Genomic DNA, 20047 nt, shown 5'->3' with positions numbered 1-20047 from the left:
CTGAAAGCCCGTCATTTTTTTCCATCTCTGCAGGCTTAAGAAATTGTTTTGTGTCTCCCTAAAGTTCAGAGACCACAAGCTACTGATGGATAGAGTACTGCCATATGAAAGTCATTTAGTCTTAAGATCATTGGGTATGTTATTTTAACTTGATTGGCATAATCTACAGAGACTCAAACATGCTCTTCTTTTTCCATTAAGCAAGCTGCTGATCAGCTTTGGTATCCTGGCAGACTGTATGAAAAGTGTTTTACCAGTCAACTAATTTGATATAGCATGAGCCTAAGTCAGATGCACTTTCAAAAGGGCTCAGTTTAAGAAATGCACCTTTAGAAAACTATAAGTTTTGTAAGTTAAAAACATAAAATTGACTGGAAAGAGCCCCAGGACAGGACTGCCCCATGGCAGCAGTTTTTGAGTGAGAACATTCTCAGATTTGACTCTGGGGAAGAAGAGAAAGCAGGAAGAATTCATTTACAATTGACCCGCAATAGCAAAGTCACTCACTTTCCAAATAGGATTAAACTTGTTCTGTCAGCCATGACATGTGAAGAGATCATGGTTATAAATACCATTCACCATAATGAATTGGAAGTGTCTGAGTTTGCAAGCAGCACTGGCCACTGATGGACAGCTAGATTTATGCTGTTTTAACACGAAAATTAGCTTCTACGAAATAAAGGGAGTGCAGAAAAGGTTGTAGCAGTGAGATTGTAAAACATTAAAAAAAAAAAAAACAACAAACAAACCGAAAGAAAAAAGAAGGAATTGTATTGAAGGATATTTCATTCAAATCATATTTGTTGTGTGTAAGCGTGACTTCCTGCAGTCAATGAAACCACACTGATGTATGTATTTTTTTTATTGAGATAAGAACTACACCCTGTGGTTACTCAGTAGCCTTAACTCAGTCTTCCATCAGGAACAGACAGTATTTGTTTTTTAACAGACAGTCTTTTGGTTTTTTTGCAGAACTAAATGTAGATTGAGAACCTAATTTCACAAAATTTGTGCATTCAGTAAAGGCCACTTTGTTTGTATTTTCAGTGTGCAGGATGCCAAGGAAAAATCTCAGTGACTGAAAGTATATGTAATATTTAGGGATGACTTGAGATTCTTTTTAATTGATAATGTACTGGCTGAAAACTGTCCAACATTAAATAAAATAATAAAAAGGCTGAGCTACAAAGAGGTATCAAATATAATCGCTTCTTAAATTACCAGAAGGTTAACATATAATTAATTTGTTAATCTTAATTACTACCCTACAAAATGTGCTGGAAGTATGCTCAAAGGGGAGAAGCAGCCAGGTGCCAGGCGTGATTAACCAAGGTTACTAGCAATTAGGAGGTCTCTATTAACCATGTTATGGAAATTTTAAAAACACTTTTACTGAAACTCAGCATGGTTTTCAACTTGCTCTGTATTTCCATTACTTTAGATTTACTGGTGTGGTATCGTTGGCTTCATTCTCTTCCAGCTAAATGCTTTACTGCAGATGAGACACAAACTGCCTTTTCTTTGTGTCTATTATGCAAGCACTAGGTATTTGTTTTGTTCATATGAACACGAATGATTAATTCTTGTTTGCAAAGAGTCCTGATGTCTTGGCACATGGAGTGCCAGAGAGCTGCAAAGTATTGCAGCTGAACACTGGGAAGGCCAATCCCAAAGAGAAGGTTGTTGCTTTCCAAGATGCTCTGGGACACACAGTCTGTATGTACAGCAGGACCGTTGCTGGAATGGCCTCTCCAATCCAGAACCTGCTCTACAGTGCTTTACATTTGCAGTCTTGTGATTTAAAACCAACAAATCGAACTCACATCAACAACAAGAAAAGCAAAATTTCTGTATGTTTGCTTTGCATTTTAAACCAAATGCACTGTGAATGAATGTCATATATGTATCAAATCCCACGATGTACTGCTGTTCTGTTTTACTGCTGCATTGGTCTTGTTGAAGTGTCTGTTGTTTGGAAGCATGATAAACCATGATCCGTTCAAGGAAGACTTTAAAAAAATGAAAACAAAACAACAACAACAAAAAAAAAAAAAAAAACAACCTAAAGCGTTGGTGTCAAAGGAAATTAATTTCCTGGATGGCTTGTGTTTTTCTCTGAGGCAGATATTGATGAGTGTGCAGAGGGGATCATTGAGTGTCACAACCATTCACGCTGTGTTAACCTCCCAGGGTGGTACCACTGTGAGTGCAGAAGCGGTTTCCATGACAATGGAAGCTATTCTCTTTCCGGGGAGTCCTGTGTTGGTAAGCAATGATCAGCATAGTGCTGGTTTTTTTTTGGTTTTTTTTTTGTTTGTTTTGTTTTTTTTTTTTGTTTTTGTTTTTGTTTTTATGCGTTCTGCATGGTGTTACAAAGTCACTGCTGAGACACTGTCCTTAACAGTTTCTGTGTTTAAGGCTAAAATGAGAAAGCAAGCAAGCGTGTCTGCGTTTGTCAGCATCGCCAGCCATGTGGTGCGGGTGCTAGTTTAAGAGGCATCAGATTTCTGAACGGTTATTACAGGAGAAGAGGCACATGGAGATCCAGAGTGTGACTTAGTATGCTTTGCCATTTATCACAATAAGCTGCTTTACAACCTGAAGGGAGGGAGGGCTTTCTGGGGAGGAGAATGGCCCACAGAAGGGAAAGAGATGCTCCTCAGCTTTCAAATCTCAGCGCAGCACTATGAGAACACATTTGGTGCATGTCCTTACCACTTTGATATGTTATTTTTGCATTCTTTCGTATCTTCATCATTTTATTTTTGGCATTATGCAAATAGCGCCCTGCACTTTGTGCACCATATTTGGAGAAAAACACCCTGAAAGCATGAAGGGAGAGGAATTTTTAAAGGGTGTGGAGGAGTTTGTCAGTTCTTCCTGTGATCATTTGTTTCTGTGGGAGGACAAAGGATGAGGCTCCGTGAAGGTTTATTTAGAGCTGGTTCTCGCAATTTGGTGCCCCGAATGTTCATAACATTTTGTGTCCCTACACAGCAAGTGAGCAGTAATGAAAGGATAGTGAAGGCAGCTACCTCTGCTTAACAGTTTTTCTAGCTTTTACTTATTCTCGAAAGTCTCGTATATAATTTCTGTATGATATTATCAGACGTGTTTAAAACAATTTGCCAAGGATGCCATTATAGCTACTACTGATGCAGTTCTCTTAATTCTCTATCCTTTCTTGGGAAATGCAGCTATTTCATCTCTACTCAGTTCTATAAATTTTCTATAAGAGCATTTTGCTTCTTCTGTAAAGGACTTTCTTTTAACACACTAAATCCTGTTTATCATGCATAAGTGCAAAGGGCTCTCTTTAAGATTTAAAGTATACAATTAAAGTAAAAGTTAGAATCATTTTTTTTTCATATGAATTTATAAATTGTTGTAACACACATTCCAATCTTTCGCAAATTGTAGCTATTAGAGGAAATGGGTTCTTGGAATGAGATAGCATTGTGATTTAAAAATGCAGAGGAAAAATACTTATTTTCAAAAAACAGTATTTTGTAGATTACCCTGCCATTAACGTATTAGCTTCTTATATATTGTCCTAATCACTTTTTACAGCATTTTATTACTTAAATACCATGTGAAAATCATACATTCTTCCCCAGGTTCTCAGATGTTAAGAATTCTGCTCTGGTTTAAGTACTGCAAAATGAGTGATGGGCAGAGCAATATTGAAAATATTTTATCAGAAATCAAAGTGATGTGAAATAGCCTTTGAAAAGCTCTGAGGAAATTGGAGATAAAGGGCATTTGCAGCATTCCTGGTGTCTGCTGGTGCTTGTGCTGCTGCCATGGTGATCTCCATCTCTTTTCAGGCTGATCTTAGGTAGCTGTTTTCATGCTTGGAAAATACAAGACTCAGATGGGTTGACATTGGACTTGATGATGTTAGGGGTCTTTTCCAACCTTTATGATTCTAAAAGACAGATGCACAGACATGGCTGTGGTTTTGAATGGCCCATAGATAGGCTCAGTTGCTGAAAAGTCTGTGTTGCTATTAAAGTGAAGGACTCTTGGCTGTCTCAGAGCAAGAAGGATCCCCAAATTCTCTATGTTCTGTGGAAACTGAAAGGATGAGTTTTGGTAAAGATAAACCACCCTCATTTTGACCTGCACAGCACACTGGGAGTTGGTTATGTGAGGTGCTCTTCTTGCCACATGCAAGTTATAAACAGAATGTGAAACGAGTGACATTATTATCTAAGTTGCTTTTCTGAACTACTGCAGGATACCAGTAATGAAGAGAATAAACATTTCCTTTGTTTCATTATACTGCTTAAGCACTTAAAAATGAACTGAAAATCCATATGAGCTAATCCATATGAACAAAGAGATTTCAAAATGTGAAGTTTATTTAAAAACACATCTAAAAATTGGTCAAAATGACAGCTCGACAATAATGCACATTCTTGCTTCAACTTAGTTACTTGAACACTGGCTTTTGTCATGTTACACAGCTTATTTACACAGTGGAGTACTTAGGGTCAAGGCCAGAGTCATTCTCTATTTCAAATAAGAGAGTTCATTTGCTTAGCAACAGCATTTTGTCCTAGGATTGTATTTTACTGAAATCCTAGTATGCACCTGAGCTGGATTTGGCCTGTTGCCCTTCAGTATGTTTTGAAGCATTTCTTCCTTCCTGAAGGACAGATCTTGGAGAACAATAAGCAGGCATAGGAGAAAATAAAAATAAAAATGTTAAAAGCTGCAACAATAAAATAATAATAATAACAGATGAAAAATCATAAGGCAGTGAGAGGGAATACTGAGCTCTGGTGCACAGCCCAAAGCCCAGGCAGCTGGTGTGGGGTGGCTCCCCTTTCCCTCTGGAGGTGGCACTTGGTCATTGCTTGTAGGTTCTCAGCAATGCTTTCAGAACATTTAAAATATATATACATGTGTATATATGGTGGGTGTTGGGATTCTAAAAGCTTTACCTCACTGCCTATGAGATAACAGTAGATGTGGTGGGGAAGGTCATAATATTGTGCTAGAGCTTGGGCAAAAAGATGGGTGACTTGGCCAGGGCGCTTCAAGCTTGACTGAATATGTTATTGCTCAAAACGTCAACATAGATGACTTGGAAAAGGGAATATATTTTCACAGCCATGCTTTTACAAAAGATGTCAGCTTAATAGGGAGATGGTGAGCAGACTCAAATTAAGAGAATGTAATTTAATTTCCAGTGGTATCGTTTTGATGAGGCACTGGCCTTTTGCACTATATTATTTAGAATACTGCTTGCAGACAAAAGACAATTGCTATGTCTAAGTTGCTACCAAAATTTCTTTTGCAATAAAAAATACATAGACTGTAGTTGCTAGGTGTTTCTATTTCCTTCTCTTTTCCCTTTCTTTTCCCTCTCCTTTTCCCTTCCCCCTTTCCTCCCTTTTCCCCTTCTCTACTTTATTTAAATATGAATTTTGTTACAATTTAGGATTAAAAAACCCCATCAAAATGCTTTATAGAGCATTTCTTGTCAAGATGCACAGTATCCCAGTATTAACTACTATTCACTGTAACCACGCTGATGCAACTGGCGTGCATTGCTGCTGCTCTGCATTAAGTACCTGTGTCCAAATACTGCTAATGCAATGGGTTATTATTGAATAAACTCTCAACACTGAATTTTCAGTGTCAGCCTTGAAGATTATCAGAACCTAAAAAAGGGAATAACTGTCAAAGAAAATGCTTTCTTAGGAGAAGTAAACAGCGTGTCACAAAACTCCTATCTGCAGGCTGAAAAGTAGAAGCAAATTAAAGTAAATTATACACATCTCTCTCCATATCCCTTTAAGAGAGTTGATTCTCATCTGTAGAGAATTATTCAATTCACAGAGCACTGAATTTCCGATTCCTTTTATACACTGTACCTTTTATGCACTGTAGGCTTTAATACACTCCATAGTGTGCTACAGTGTTCTCTACTAACTAGGTTGGAAATCAATGGAAGAACAGATTTGTTTTCTGTTTGTTGTGCCCTATTTCTCTGTCAAACAAAAAGCTAGATCCATCCCATCCTTCAGAAATTTTTCTCTCTGCCATTGCTTTCCTATCATTAGAGAAGTGGAATGTGGGCAGAAAGGTTTACGTGTACAGAATATCCAGGATCAACTCTTAAACTTTGTTTTGCTCACTGAACATAAAGCATATGATATTAGTCTCTATCTGTTGATTTTGTGCTGCAAGATAATCTTGCTTACTTTCCGCTTAGTAAATTCTGATTCTTGTGTTCTGTGAGAAATTTGAGTTTCATGTCTTTAAGATAATTGTGCTTTGTAGTTTCTATACTTCTAGAAAGCATTAGTAAATCCTACATTCTGAATCTCATTTTCTGTACAGTGTTCTTTAATAGACCATTATGTCTCTATAGAATACAAGTACCATCATAAAATATTTTCTAATGAAAAGAATGCATCTGTTTAGTGATTTTTCAAAGATGAATCCAAGTCAATTTTTTTTTGTTTTAGAAGGAGGAGAAATACATAATTTTGTGACAAATTGCATCTGAAAAATGAATTGTCAAAACAGTGCTTAGTTACACATATTTGTTTGGGAGTCAAGCATATATTTTTCACATAACATTATATGTAATGGCTTAATGTAGCATAACAGTTAGAATTAGCACATTAGTAGGGTTCTTTCTTCTGCAACAACTTATCATGATATTACAGAGCACCTCGCTGCATGACATGCTTGCACACATTTATTAAGATGCTATAGAAAAGTCACACCATTAAAACCTGAATAGCCTGAAAAGCTAAGAAATGGAGTGGCTGGGGACTGGTTTGAAATTTCAGTGAAACCAAGTTAATGAACTTCTGTTGATATGTACAGTCATGCTTGTCTTCTACCCATTCAAATACAATGTCTGTGGGACCTCTCATAATATCTGAGGCAAATTACTTCTCGTTATAGCCAAAAAGGATGGAAAAGGAAATTGCATCTCAGGGGATTATTCTATTCCATTTTGATTCTGCTTTCTTGTATGCCCACGTTACCAAGCTACATTTATGTACTTCAAAAGCATATTAAGAAGTCAGTACGTCTTGTGTGGCTTTTCTTTTTTTCCCATCCACACAAAAGGACCGGTTGCATTATAGCTAAAATATCTATCAAGTACTTCTGTTGTGTGCTTGTGAGGAGAAGCATACATTTAAAGTATTTGAAGAGTGAAGATTTCGATCAGTTTTACAATAGCCCTGTACAATGTTTGAGGTGGCAAGTCTTAGCAACAGTCACTTTGCTGTTGGCGATGTATTGTTGGTATAAAATAGCAGGCTAGCCACATAAACAACTTTCTGTTTATAGTCAATGCTGTTTGTTCTTGCACTCTTCACTCTTGAAAAGAAGCTGTTCAGTGAAGAAATAAAGCTCTGCCCTGTTTACTTGTGTTAATTAGTAGTTTATGCAACAGATGATCGCAATATAACGAGTAATCTTGCAAAATCATACTCTAAGTTTGAATAAAAAGAGGAAAATGAAATTGTATTCACAGGTTGGCAGATTGTATGGAAGAACTGATTCCTGCAAAATTCAATAAAGATGTCTTGTTCTTGAGTTATGTATACAGAAAGACTAGGAATTCTCCTTGCTGTTTTGTATATTTGCTTGTCTGTTCTTAAAAACTGCTTAGTTTTATCGATGAGTATTTCACCTTCTGCTTGGTGTTGTTATGATGGGCAATACTATTTGTGTACAGTTTTGCCTTGTGCTTTGTTATATGTTGCAGTTGTGGGCCAATATCCTCTGAAACCAGCTGTGGGAAAGCAAATGGAACCTGATGGGAGCATGGGGAATTTGAACTGAGCAAGGATTTGAATAATATAAAAATAATCTATATGCAAGAGCTTTATCATACAATTTTCATATTCATTAGAAGATTGTTTTGGACATGTTCAGAATTTTAAACTATGCTGATTTCTCAACAGCTAAGTTGACACATAAATTCCAATTGTTAAGAGAAATTTCACAGTAAATATGACTGTGGGTCCTGTGTTTTGGTCACAACAACCCCAGGCAACCCTACAGACTTGGGGAGGAGTGGCTGGAAAGCTGCCTGATGGAAAGGGACCTTGGTGTACTGATGGACAGTCGGCTGAATATGAGCCAGCAGAGTGCCCAGGTGGCCAAGAAAGCCAATGGCATCCTGGCTTGTATCAGGAATGGTGTGGTGATCAGGACTAGGGAAGTCATCCTACCCCTGTACTTGGCATTAGTGAGGCCTCACCTCAAGTACTGCGTTCAGTTTGGGGCACTTCAATGCAGAAAGGATACTGAGGAGCAGATCCAAAGAAGGGCAACAAGGCTTGTGAAGAATTTGGAGAATGTGCCCTATGAGGAAAGACTGAAGGCATTGGGGCTGTTCAGTCTGGGGAAAAGGAGGCTGAGGGGAGACCTTATTGCTCTCTTCCAATATCTGAAAGGTGCTTACAGTGAGAGCGGGGTTGGTCTCTTCTCACTGGTGACAGGTGACAGGACCTCAAGTTGCACCAGGATAAGTTAGGTTGGATTTCAGGAAAAACTTCTTTACATAAAGGGTTGTGAAGCACTGGAATAGGCTTCCCATGGAGGTGGTTGAGTCACCATCCCTGAATGTGTTTAAAAACCATTTGGTTGTGGTGCTCAGGGACGTGATTTAGCAGAGGGTTGTTAGAGTTAGGGTAGGATGGTTAGGTTGTGGTTGGACTTGGTGATCTTTAAGCTCTTTTCCAACCGGAGTGATTCTATGTGTTTTCTTCCTTATTTTTTTACACAGCCATATACATGCTGATCTAACATCAATGTCAGCAATACCATGTGATCTCCGTTAAGCTAAAGTACCTCATTAAGCTAACTAGGAGCTAAAAATGTGGAAGCATTTGTCAGTGTTTTTTTTTTTTTGTGTGTGTGTGTGTGTATGTTCCCTCCCCACCCCCCATTTCTTTCCTTTTTGGCTTGCTGAATGAAAGTACAAAAATACAACATTATGACTTATTTTCCTCAAGTTCCTGGGAATGCTGACTGTTTGTTCAGACTTTTAGAAATGTAATCAGCGACAAGAAAAAAATGCCAGAGGGATGTTCTCATAAAATTAGCTCTATTAAAAGTTCAGCTGGAAATGAGTGCAGTGTCCAAGCCTTTTATATTTGATTTATCGCTAAAACTTCTAAATAATAAATGTCATAAAATAATAAGAAACCATCATTTGCATAAAGAAAGAAAGAAAAAAAAAAGAGCAAAAGGAGTAGCAATTAGGAATTTATGTTCATGCTGTGTTACTCAGCTTTGCTCGATTGGTTTCTTTGTCAAGAATGTCCCATTTACCATGTTGGGCCTCTCTTAATAGGGGCATCCTTTTTATGCATGCTGAACTGAAAGAAGCAGCAGTGTGTAAATTGGGCACTCTTCCCTTTTGGATATATATAACACATTAAGTAATGTCGTATGAACAGGTCAACACCACTGAGAATATGAATAATGTTAGTTTTGATAATTGCTAACATCTGGCTTTCCATAAATCTGTTAAATTATATGGAAGCAGAATCAGTTTTCTGTGTCATAAGAAATTACATGGAGCTGTGTAGGCAGTATGGCTTTATGCTCACCTGTGAAATCCTTTCCATTTTGAACTGTGAAAGATACCCCTCTAATCTGCACTGTGATCCCACTGCATACTCTATATATGCAGCTCAAAAAGCCCTTAATATGGCAAAGAGGATATTGACAATTGAATATTGCTTGTTGATGTCAACAAAGACCAAGTGAATGCTGCACCTGTGCCTTTTTCTTTGACAAAATAATATAATGTAAAGTTTATTGAAAGGAAAACAGGCTATTTTAAAAAGTATTTTTAGTCTTACTCTAGCTGTTTGTGTGTAACTCCTTCCATACCAATTTATTCATGGCTCTCTTCATGTCACTCATCATGGCTTTTACTTCTGTCATACTCTGGCTCTGCTACAACAGTGAACAAGTTTCAGTTTCTCTTTGTGGAATCCCTGCTACAGCACTGCTAGTGGGCTTTTCAAATACTCTGTAGTGCTGTGGCATGAAAATAGAGCAGTAATGTTCTTTTTTGGTGATTAATGCCATTTGGGCAACAGGAAATGAATCAAACAAGGAATTTTACTAATCAGAACAGTGGAAATTTAGTGAATTGATTGTTAATTTCCTTCAGATTGTTCAGAGAATTCTTAACATCTTTTTTTAAGTTCTGGCTTTCTGAGGAGAGGACTGGTGATCCCATGGCACTTATCCAAGAAGCATGGCAAATAGCCATCACATCCCACTTAATTAGAGTTTAGGCAATTTTTTCTTCTTAAATTCTATTGAATTGTTAAATTTGTTGCTTTAGAGAGGAATTAAATGTACTTTTGGGAAATACTAAACAATTATAAATTTCACCCTAGCAATAAGGGCATTTTAAATGATCTGAAGATTCTTACCTGTAATATCTGAATTCACGTAATTGTAATCAGAAATTTTCATTAAAAAAAACCATCAGATATTTCCATAGGATCTTCTCTAGTTTCCCTCCCAATGTTGTTTAGAGCTTTCATTGTTAAGGTTGAAACAAAAGAGACTCACTGGTTTACTGGCTCTCCTCCAGAAGAAATTTTAATGGGATACTGTAGTTCACTTTTCTCTAGTGTATAATGATTTCATTTTGTTACTTTCTTCTTTGTGCCATTGCTAAATCACACTATTCCTGCACAGCTTCAATACTTTTTTTTTTTGTGTGTGTGTATAAGATGCCTCTGATTTCTTTGATTTTTGTTTTTATTTTAATTCACTTTGCTTTCCTACTACAGGAAAAGGATGCAGTTCATAGCTATTAGTATGGGAAACATTGACCATGCTAGGAGCTTATGAAGAAGAGTGCCCCACTATTTTGATGCAAAATCCAGAACAGAGTAGTCTAACAGACTGATTTCTAGTCACTGGAAAATCACAAAACACCCTTGTCTGAAGGCAGATTAGTGATCAGTGATAGGTAGTTCCATAGCTGTGTTGGTCTCAGCATTTACAGTTAAGCCTATTAGTGAGAGTTTAAGAATTCTTTGTGGAATCTAAATGAACACTGATGAATATGTTGGAAAAAAACAGTGATTAATATCAAACATACATGGAAGATATCAGAAAGAAGATACTCTTTTCCACCAGTAAAAACACAGTAATTACTTACTATTAAAATAGCATTTGCCCTGTGGAAAAACGTGCCCAAAACATTATAAATCTGCTGTCTTGCAGATATCGATGAGTGTGCCTTAAAGACCCACACCTGTTGGAATGATTCAGCCTGTGTGAACCTGGCAGGAGGGTTTGACTGCCTTTGTCCATCTGGACCATCTTGTACTGGAGACTGTCTCCATGAAGGCGGCTTCAAGCGGAACGGGCAGGTGTGGACCCTGAGGGAGGACAGATGCTCCGTTTGTTCCTGCAAGGTGAGATCATGTCAGAAACCCCATATTGCAGTGCCACTGGTGCTGGCAAAATGCTTGTTCTGAGCCCACGGTGCTGGGGCAGAAGGTAAGCTCTACTGTGGGCTCTGAAGCAGTCATTGGGAAATTCACTGGGTCTGACTTCTTTTTTCTTTATTGTGCCAAAGCACCTGCAGCTGAATAGTGACTAACTCTTCTACCATGACATCCTGTGGGCTGGAGCCATTTGGGGCAGGCCTTCATGGGGATCTCATGTCACCCTTCAGTGCAACGTGCAGGTGATCAGCATGCTTACTCTGGATGCTAAAAAGGGCTTTCAGCTTCTGTTTCATGTGAATATGCATCTCTCAGGACAAGTATTCATCAGTTGTGTTTCTCTTTGGCCTGAATACGTGTGAATTAAGTGGTTAAGAAGGAATACCTAAGCATGACTAGAGGACTTATCACTAAGCACTTAATTCTCTCAAGTGGAGAGGGCAAAGGCCAACTTTCTCCTTTGCATCCCAGCTTGGCTGTGTTGGCAGTTTTCCCACTTAAGCAGTGCGGTACTTTTTGCAACTTTGGAGAAGCCAGACATGATATATAAAAAACAACTTGACAGTTAACAGAGCCATTTTCTTTTTCTTTTTCCCTCTATTTCTTTTTTTCCTTCCCTCCCTTCCCCCACCCCCTCTGGAAATTGACCATTCTTTTCGAGCATGCTAATGAAATTAAAATATTTTCTTCATTTCCACTGGTTAAAGAGGGGCACTGTCACTGAAATGCACCCTAACATTCAGCAGAACTGTAGAATTGCACCAGTCTGAGGAATGGTAAATCTTTCATGGCCACTTTGATCTGATATGTTCACAGCACTGGTAAAGCTGTGCTTAGATACTGCAGAAACACTATTGGTCCTTACATAATTAAAATGAAATTCTGGCTACTGTGACAAGCTGAACATAAAGAATGAGAAGTGGTCTGTCTGTTCTTGTGTCCTAATGCTTGTGAGCCATAGAAACACCAGAGGGTTTGGAGGGGTACAGGGATGAAAAGTTATGTTCATGTTACAAGAAACTGGAAACTTCACCCTATCTATATTGCAGTAGGATACCAGAAAGGTATCAACTATCAAGTATCAAGACTTTAGAATGAATAGAACCCACAAACTACCCTGCTGTTTTGGGCTCAGATGGGAATATATTCTTGTTAGTTCCTGTATTTTTTTACTTCAAGTAGCCTCAAGCTCCCTAAAACTCCTCCCTTCAGAAGTTGAAGTATACAACTCCACTGAATACATATCAAGGTTTTATTGTAATCTTGGGGAACAGGCTGGCTTATGAAAGGATTTCTAGTCAATAGAGTAAACAGTTTAATACATGTGAAGACATCTGGTCTGCCTTTGCAGAATTATAACTATTAGTATTCCTATTTTAAATTGCCTGTAATTTGTTTTCTTTGCCATTTCTCATTGCTCTTATTTCTTATGTTGAATGCTGTTATTAGTATATGAAAATACATGAAATGATTGACTAGTGCATTGAGATTTTAAACTAAGCTTGGCAGTGTTTTTTTGCTATGACTCTTCCTTTATATCTTCCTCATTTTCTAGTCTTTTTTCTCTGTGAATTAACATTTGCATTTTATTTCATGCCAATAACTGCCTTGTTTCAAGAGCCAAATTCTTGTCTGTAAAACAGGGAGAGCTACTTCTCCATCATATCCCAAGCATAAAAAAAAGCCTGCACTCAGCATTTATTGAAATCTGTTATTGAGATGTATTTTATAAATTGTGATTGCTTCCAGTATACCAGACGACTCTCCAAACCTACTGCAGGGCTCTACCATTTCAATGCAGTTGCATGGAGAGCTGGTCCTGCTTGACCTTTGTGCAGCTTGCTCTGTTTTCAGTGAGGAAAAGGGCAGAGTGTAACTAAATCATTCCTTATACTTCTTACTCTGACTTTAAAATGATCCTACTCACCTGTTATCTCTAGGAAACAAATCAGTGTTTCAGATTTAAAATAATATGCTTTCTTTTGGATTTTCTTTTGTTAAACTTATCGTAGAGGGGAATATATTTTGTGCAGCAACTGGAATGGATCCTGTCTTGAAAATAATTTGACTCAGAATCCGGTACAAAAGAAATCAGATAGCAGACTTCACTTTGAAGTTCTTTAAGTAAGGTGGAGTAGGATAATATCAAACATGAGAAGTTGTATTACTTCAGTTGTATTCTGAAGCAGAAGGATTATTCCAGTGTTTCATCAGACACAGTCTCTTCAAAATGGGACAAAGTTTACAAAACCATAAACTCTCAAAAAATAATTAGTTGAATGTATAATTAACGTAGCAATAGTGTGTTTGATGCATCCTCTAAAAGTATCTTCCTGAACTATGGTGAATTTAACACACAAAGACTGATAGAAATGTGAAGGGGAGTGGAGGGGAGTTCCCCTCTGCTGCAAAGAGATACATATTTGGTTGTGTGTCAGGCTATATGTGAGCTTTTGTGTCCGTCCCCTAATTCAGATAACCCTTCATTTGTGATGCAAAAGAGGTCTGGGAGATAAGCACAGCACTGGGAACACTGCCCAGATGAAGTGTGTTCCTGATGGTGAGAATAGCATGGTGGTCTGGTTTCTTCAGGTTCTGACTTCTGTCCCATTGGCTTTGGTTTTCTGTGGAAACTTGAGTCACCCTTTACATTGATTCCTCATTGATTCCTCTGCAACTTAGTTTATCTTTGTTAAGAGCAGTTTTGTGTTCATAGCTCTGATGCTTATGAAGCCCATAGAACTTTAGGAAAATCAAAGAGGAAGAGATACTAATAAGATGCTAAATGTCATTATCCCATCAAAAGGAAATAAATTATTTTCTTTCTATTTCTTACTTTTTCCTATCAAAACCCATAATGCTAGTGCAGACCTGCAAAGATGCAAGTATAGTGTTGTAGCTTCAGAGGTTTTATGTCCTTGCAGTATAGGAATAAAAACATTTTCTGAAAGGCATAGAATTAATGAGATTTTAGATAAAACACAGATGGTTAAGGAATAAGGACAGTAGCAGTGTATTATGATTACAAAAAGGTCTCTGGCAAAATTATCAAGTCTAGTCGGTGTTCTGAAATACAGAGAGTGAAGACAAAGTAAAAGGTTAGCTGCTCCCCAGAGGTAGGAGCGTGGTAGCTCAGAGTAGAGGATAACTACCAGTGCTGTCACCAGTTGAAAGAGGAATTTGAAAAATATTCTTAAAAGCTCAGAAAGTAAAGTGGGCTCAAGCAGACAGGTAGTTGCTAACCATTATTTATCAGCACTCCATTACGAAGAGGAGAGAGAGCACTGTTGTTGGTGGCACTAGGCTGCAAAAGACACCTGGCACAGCTTGTCTGGAACCTGATGCCTGCTGTTGGCAAGAGGTAGAGACAGTCCTCCTTTCCCACCTTTGAGAACAGAGATTTGGTCATAACTCTCCACTGGAGAAGATTTGCAGTTCTCTTTCACCACTTGCTGAAATGCAAGGATGACTTTGGTTTTGAGGAGGAGAAGCTTAATTCCACGTGTTGCATCTGGCCAGTAGGAGCAGACAAGGAACTGGGTCATGAACTGTATTCCTTACTTTCTGATTTACCCCAACTACAAGAGCCAGGGAAAACAAAGCTTGTTAATTCCTTCTCCCATCGCTAAAGTGACGAATCAGCCACAAGCACAGAATTCTCAGTTACCTTAATTTGATGCAGAGCACAAGAAAGCCAGTGGGGCAATCTAGCCAGATTCCCTCTGGCTATCAAAAGCACTTCAGAACCATGCTGAGCTGGTACATTTTCTACATTTCTGTAATCCTGAGTTCTCTTATCTTTCCTTAATAGGCCATTCTAATTTTTCTTACACCAGAAAGCAATATGCTAATCAGTGCAAAAATACTATGGCATGTATCAGTGACACTGCCTGATGGAGACATTATGATTACCTGATGCTGATTTTCTACATGTTGCATTGTGATCAAGCCTGGATTTGTTTAAAAACAAGTTACAAACGAATTCCTACAGGACTGCTGTGCCTCTTTTTAGTAATCACTGATGAAAAGCATCAAGAGGAAAAATATTTCCTTGCTTTGATAGATATCCCTTTATTTGATGGCAATGAAAAAACGTGTCCCGCTTACATCAGATGCGGGTTTATCAACTCAGAACAAGGTTCTGATGACAATATGGAAAAGCTCCAATGAAATGAGTGCAGTTGTCTTGCATACTGTACAGATGTGATTCAAAGCAGACTATAATTTCATTTGTCCCTCAGCACCAGCTTCAGATTGGCTGCAGGTGAGGCTTGCCTGAATAAGGAGTAATCCGATAATCAGCATTAAACTCAAAAGAATTTGATGTCAAAACTTTTCAATAATCTCCTTGTTGCTAACTATGATTTCTGCTCCAAGTCTACATGTGGCATATCAGTATGTTGGCTCACCTATAGTAAACAGTATAATTTCAAACAAAACTCCTCCAATTTTCATGTTTAGAATTAAAATCAATTTGTTTTTCTCTGATGCAAAGAGTATATATCCTTTTCGGATGTAGAAGCAAATCTTTTGTTTATCCCAAACAATTCTGTTTAATGGTCTTTAACAAAATGTGCCATCCAATGCATTATGTAAATATTTAGCAAAACCATATTTTGGAGAGCCTGTGGGGAAACAAGTTATCTTTAATACATGGAAAGAGTTATCATGGTTGCTGATAGTTTGTAATCCGTTTAACTTTAAGCTCATAGGTTCAGATGTGGAATAGATCCAGTTATGAGTTCACAGTAAAGAACAATTAGTGCCACTGTGATTTCGCTACGTCGTATTCCTACAAAGTTAAAGGGACCAACTTTAACATCAGATGTTGCCGTTTGGTGGTTTGTGGTTGACATTGGGGCAATATGTCCTTGCAGGATGGGAAAATTTTCTGCAGGAGAACGGCCTGTGACTGCGAGAATCCCAGCGCTGATCTCTTCTGCTGCCCGGAGTGTGACACCCGTGTCACCAGCCAGTGCCTCGACCAAACTGGGCACAAGCTCTACCGCAGCGGGGACAACTGGACCTACAGCTGTCAGCAGTGTCGTTGCCTGGTATGGGTAAAGCGTTTTGGAGGGGAGCAAGGATAATGATTGGGATTTCTAGCAAAGCCCGCTTTTATAAGGTCATCTGTTCTTTAAATGGGTTTTTAAAGTTATTTCACATGTGATGGATTCGGTTGGAGGAGTTTCAGCTTTTAATTACATCAGCTGGTCCACTTGTCTTATCAATATAAACAGTGCATTTTTAACTCAGGAGATGCTGGAAGGGTGAAGTGCCAGTGCCATATGGTGAATTAGCAAAAAATTAACCAAGAAAAGACGGAATAAAGCAAAGCAAAATTACTAGACAAGCATGAAAAATAAAGAGTGCTTCTTTTCTCATTAGGCACTGTAGATTATTTCCCCAAAGCTTTATTTTTGCACAGATATACTAATTGCTGCAGCAGTGAACTTCATTAAAATGATCAGTTTTCCATTTATAGCTGTCTGTATAACGTTGTCTTCACATATGATATTAATCAAGAGGTGTCTGAGCATCAGGAAACAAATTACATTCAAAGCTAAGTTACCATTAAGTGATAATCATCCATAATGTACAGCAGTAAGTATTCTGTTTTGTATTCTACAATTTTTTTAATGTTTGCAAAAGAACAGCTAGAAACTGAAACATCACCAATAGCAATGGTAAATATAAAACATGATGTGTTTTACAGGGGTTACCGTGTTTGTAGTCAGCATTTCTTTGCCTAATTTTAATATTAGGTTAACAAACATACAGAGCTGAAAGACAGTGATGCAGTAAATCAGGTTATGTGCATTATATGATGTTATCAATATCTGAAGTGCTTAGAAAGTAGCTTAATGCAAGTCCAATTTAGTACAGACGCGTGAATGCTAAAGCAATGTCTGTTTTTTACTAATATAATACTAAATACTAACATAATACTAACATAAAGTCACCTAGTGGAATGTACCTGCCATTGGTCCAACAATTCTTTTAGCAGTTGACAGTAAAGCCCATTTTGACTGTTGCTAGTTAGGTCAATGTTCAATGTTTCTCTAACATACTAGCCTACATGTATCTGCAGTGTTAATTTCCCATTTAATCAGTTACTGTGGCGTTTATGTGACCATGAGTAGAAAGAGGATATAAATATTTACTGCAAAAATTACAGTTTATGTAAAACTATTGGAAGGCACTATTCAATATTGCCTTTTAAACCCCCAAGAACTCAGATTATCTTCTTGTATTCACTGTGTTTTTTAAATCAAGAAACTACCAAATGATACTCTGAAGCTGCATGATCAACCACACCAAGAGCTGATCCATTAAATATATATCAATTTTGGCAAAATAACACTTTCCTCTTTAACAGGATGGAGATCTAGCTAATAAATGGCAATAAATTCAATGAGCTTTCCTTCATCTTTGTGCAGGAAGGAGAGGTGGATTGTTGGCCTCTTTTGTGTCCAAATCTAAACTGTGAGTACACAGCCATTTCAGAAGGCGAGTGCTGTCCTCACTGTGTCAGTGACCCCTGTCTGGCTGACAACATCACCTATGACATCAGGAAAACCTGTCTAGATGGCTATGGAATCACGAGACTCAGTGGTGCTGTATGGACAATGGTGGGATCTCCTTGTACAACCTGCAAATGCAAGGTATGATGAGCAAGATAAAGTGGTAATGAAGATAGGGTCACTTTCTGCCCTTGGATGCACTCGTTCTGGTTGCAGGGATGTAGATAAGACCTGAGGGCAGAAAAACTGACCCACCAAAAGGCTGTGCCTTTTGTGGTCTGCAGGGTGGAAGCAGAACAATCTGTCCTTGTTTTCTTGGAAATGTTGAGCACAGATCAGTAATATCCTAGTGCAATTTTCAGGCATTCTGTTGGAGAGCCCTTTAGGAATTTTTAGTATGAGTCCAGGCTAATATTTTAATAATTGGTTAATGTGAACGTTCAGGAAAATGTGTTTTTTTGCAGAGCTGGCAAGCAGAGACAAACACACTGATAAAAGTTTCACCAGCATGCATGAAAGTAGAAACTCATTGCAGCTCAGGCATCCATACAGACTGGAAGGAGCGGTCCTTGAGAGCAGCCCTGCAGAGAAGGACCTGGGGTCCTGATGGATAAAAAACTGAACATGAGCCAGCAGTGTGCTCTTGCAGCTCAGAAAGCAAATGGTATCCAGGGCTCCATCAGAAGAGGGATGGCCAGCAGGGACAGGAGGTGATTGTCCCTCTCTACTCTGCTCTTGTGAGGCCCCATCTGGAGTACTGTGTCCAGGTGTTTTCCAGTGTTTTCTAGGAGTTGGGTCCTTTTACCCCAATTCTCCTATCAGAGTGCTGCATTTCCCAATTGATTGAGTTTAGTAGCTTAGAAGCTATTTGAAGTTGTAATCTTTCTTGCATCTGTTCTGGTCCACTAGGTTCTTACCTGCTCCTGCCCTCTGCCACACCTCACTGCCCTTCACACAAATAGCTGTTCTAAAGGCTGTAGTATAAGCAGAAATAGCAAAATAGTTCAGAAAAATAAAAAGGTGAAGATAGCTAACTTCACAAAAAAAAAGTACCTGGAGGTACTTGTCACAAAAGCCAGTTGCTGTGGATTTATGGCTTTAGTAGATAAATTCTGCTTACAGACTAGGACTAATGAAGAACAGATAACAGAATCATAGGTTGAGTTGGAAGGGACCTCAAAGACCACTTAGTTCCACCCCTCCCACTGCAGGCAGGGCTACCAAGCATGAAGTCAGACACTAGATCAGGTTGACCAGGGCTGCATCCAACCTGGCCTCCACTGCTTTTTTCAGACTTCACAGAAGTTAAGCCTTGAATTCTGTGCTTTGTATTTCTTGTAGTGAAAACTGATCTCTTGCTTCTTGACAAAAATTACTGAACAGAATTATGAAGATGTGTTTTGTGTTGTATAAAATGTTCTAATGTTCACTGTGGCAAACTAAACTGTTGCTCAGGGTTTTAAACTATAGAAGTCAGCTTTTCTGCCATTCTTTAGAGTTTTCCCAATTGGTTTGTGGTGGATCAAAATAAATAGATAAATAAACATAATGCTCATTTGGAGGTTTTGTGGTTTCTGTAGTTTTTAGTACATATGATAGTTTTGTAAATGACTGAATGTTGCAGAAATTTATTTAGCGATAGAGTAAAGCTCAAAAGCTACATGGTGTTTTTCTTCATACATATCTACCCTGAACCAAGAACGTGAACGATTTTCTTATTTCAGAAAAACAGAGAGCTACTCTGTATGGGTAGGATCCAAACTCCTGCCATCGACTTTCGTGCATGGGAGAAAATGAATCAAGTCATCTTTGTTGTCACTGTTGTGCGCTATATTCTGTTATGGAGGCCAGAGTCTTTCACAACCAGTTTCTAATTCACAGTTCAGGTCAGTTCTGGTGGTTGGTAAATAGTCAGTACAGGGAGAAAAGGTGGAGATAATTTAATTGCTATTTAGAATAGCAGCCTCCTCAAAAAGGCTCCACAGTTGGGACCTATGGGGACACTTGAGGATGATGGCTTAAGCAGGTATTGTTTGCATGTAGTAGATGCAT

At 38.3% G+C, this 20047-nt stretch overlaps 1 protein-coding gene across 4 annotated transcripts in view; it reads left to right on the top strand.

Moving 5' to 3' along the window:
- NELL1 (neural EGFL like 1) overlaps window positions 1-20047 on the top strand; it is a 283549-nt gene that overhangs the window by 262164 nt on the left and 1338 nt on the right. For 2 of the 4 annotated variants that reach the window (XM_090140192.1, XM_031607324.2), the window contains 4 exons: window positions 2125-2265; window positions 11245-11438; window positions 16349-16525; window positions 17912-18136. In XM_090140192.1, coding sequence (XP_089996318.1) covers window positions 2125-2265; window positions 11245-11438; window positions 16349-16525; window positions 17912-18136 — 737 coding nt within the window. The remainder of the gene's footprint in view (window positions 1-2124; window positions 2266-11244; window positions 11439-16348; window positions 16526-17911; window positions 18137-20047) is intronic. The other 2 variants (XM_090140191.1, XM_031607325.2) reach the window with 2 other exon arrangements.

Source organism: Phasianus colchicus, chromosome 5 (assembly GCF_987193195.1).
Source record: "Phasianus colchicus chromosome 5, bPhaCol1.hap1.1, whole genome shotgun sequence".
Taxonomy (NCBI): Eukaryota; Metazoa; Chordata; class Aves; order Galliformes; family Phasianidae; genus Phasianus; species Phasianus colchicus.
This window is presented reverse-complemented; position numbering and strand designations above follow the sequence as displayed.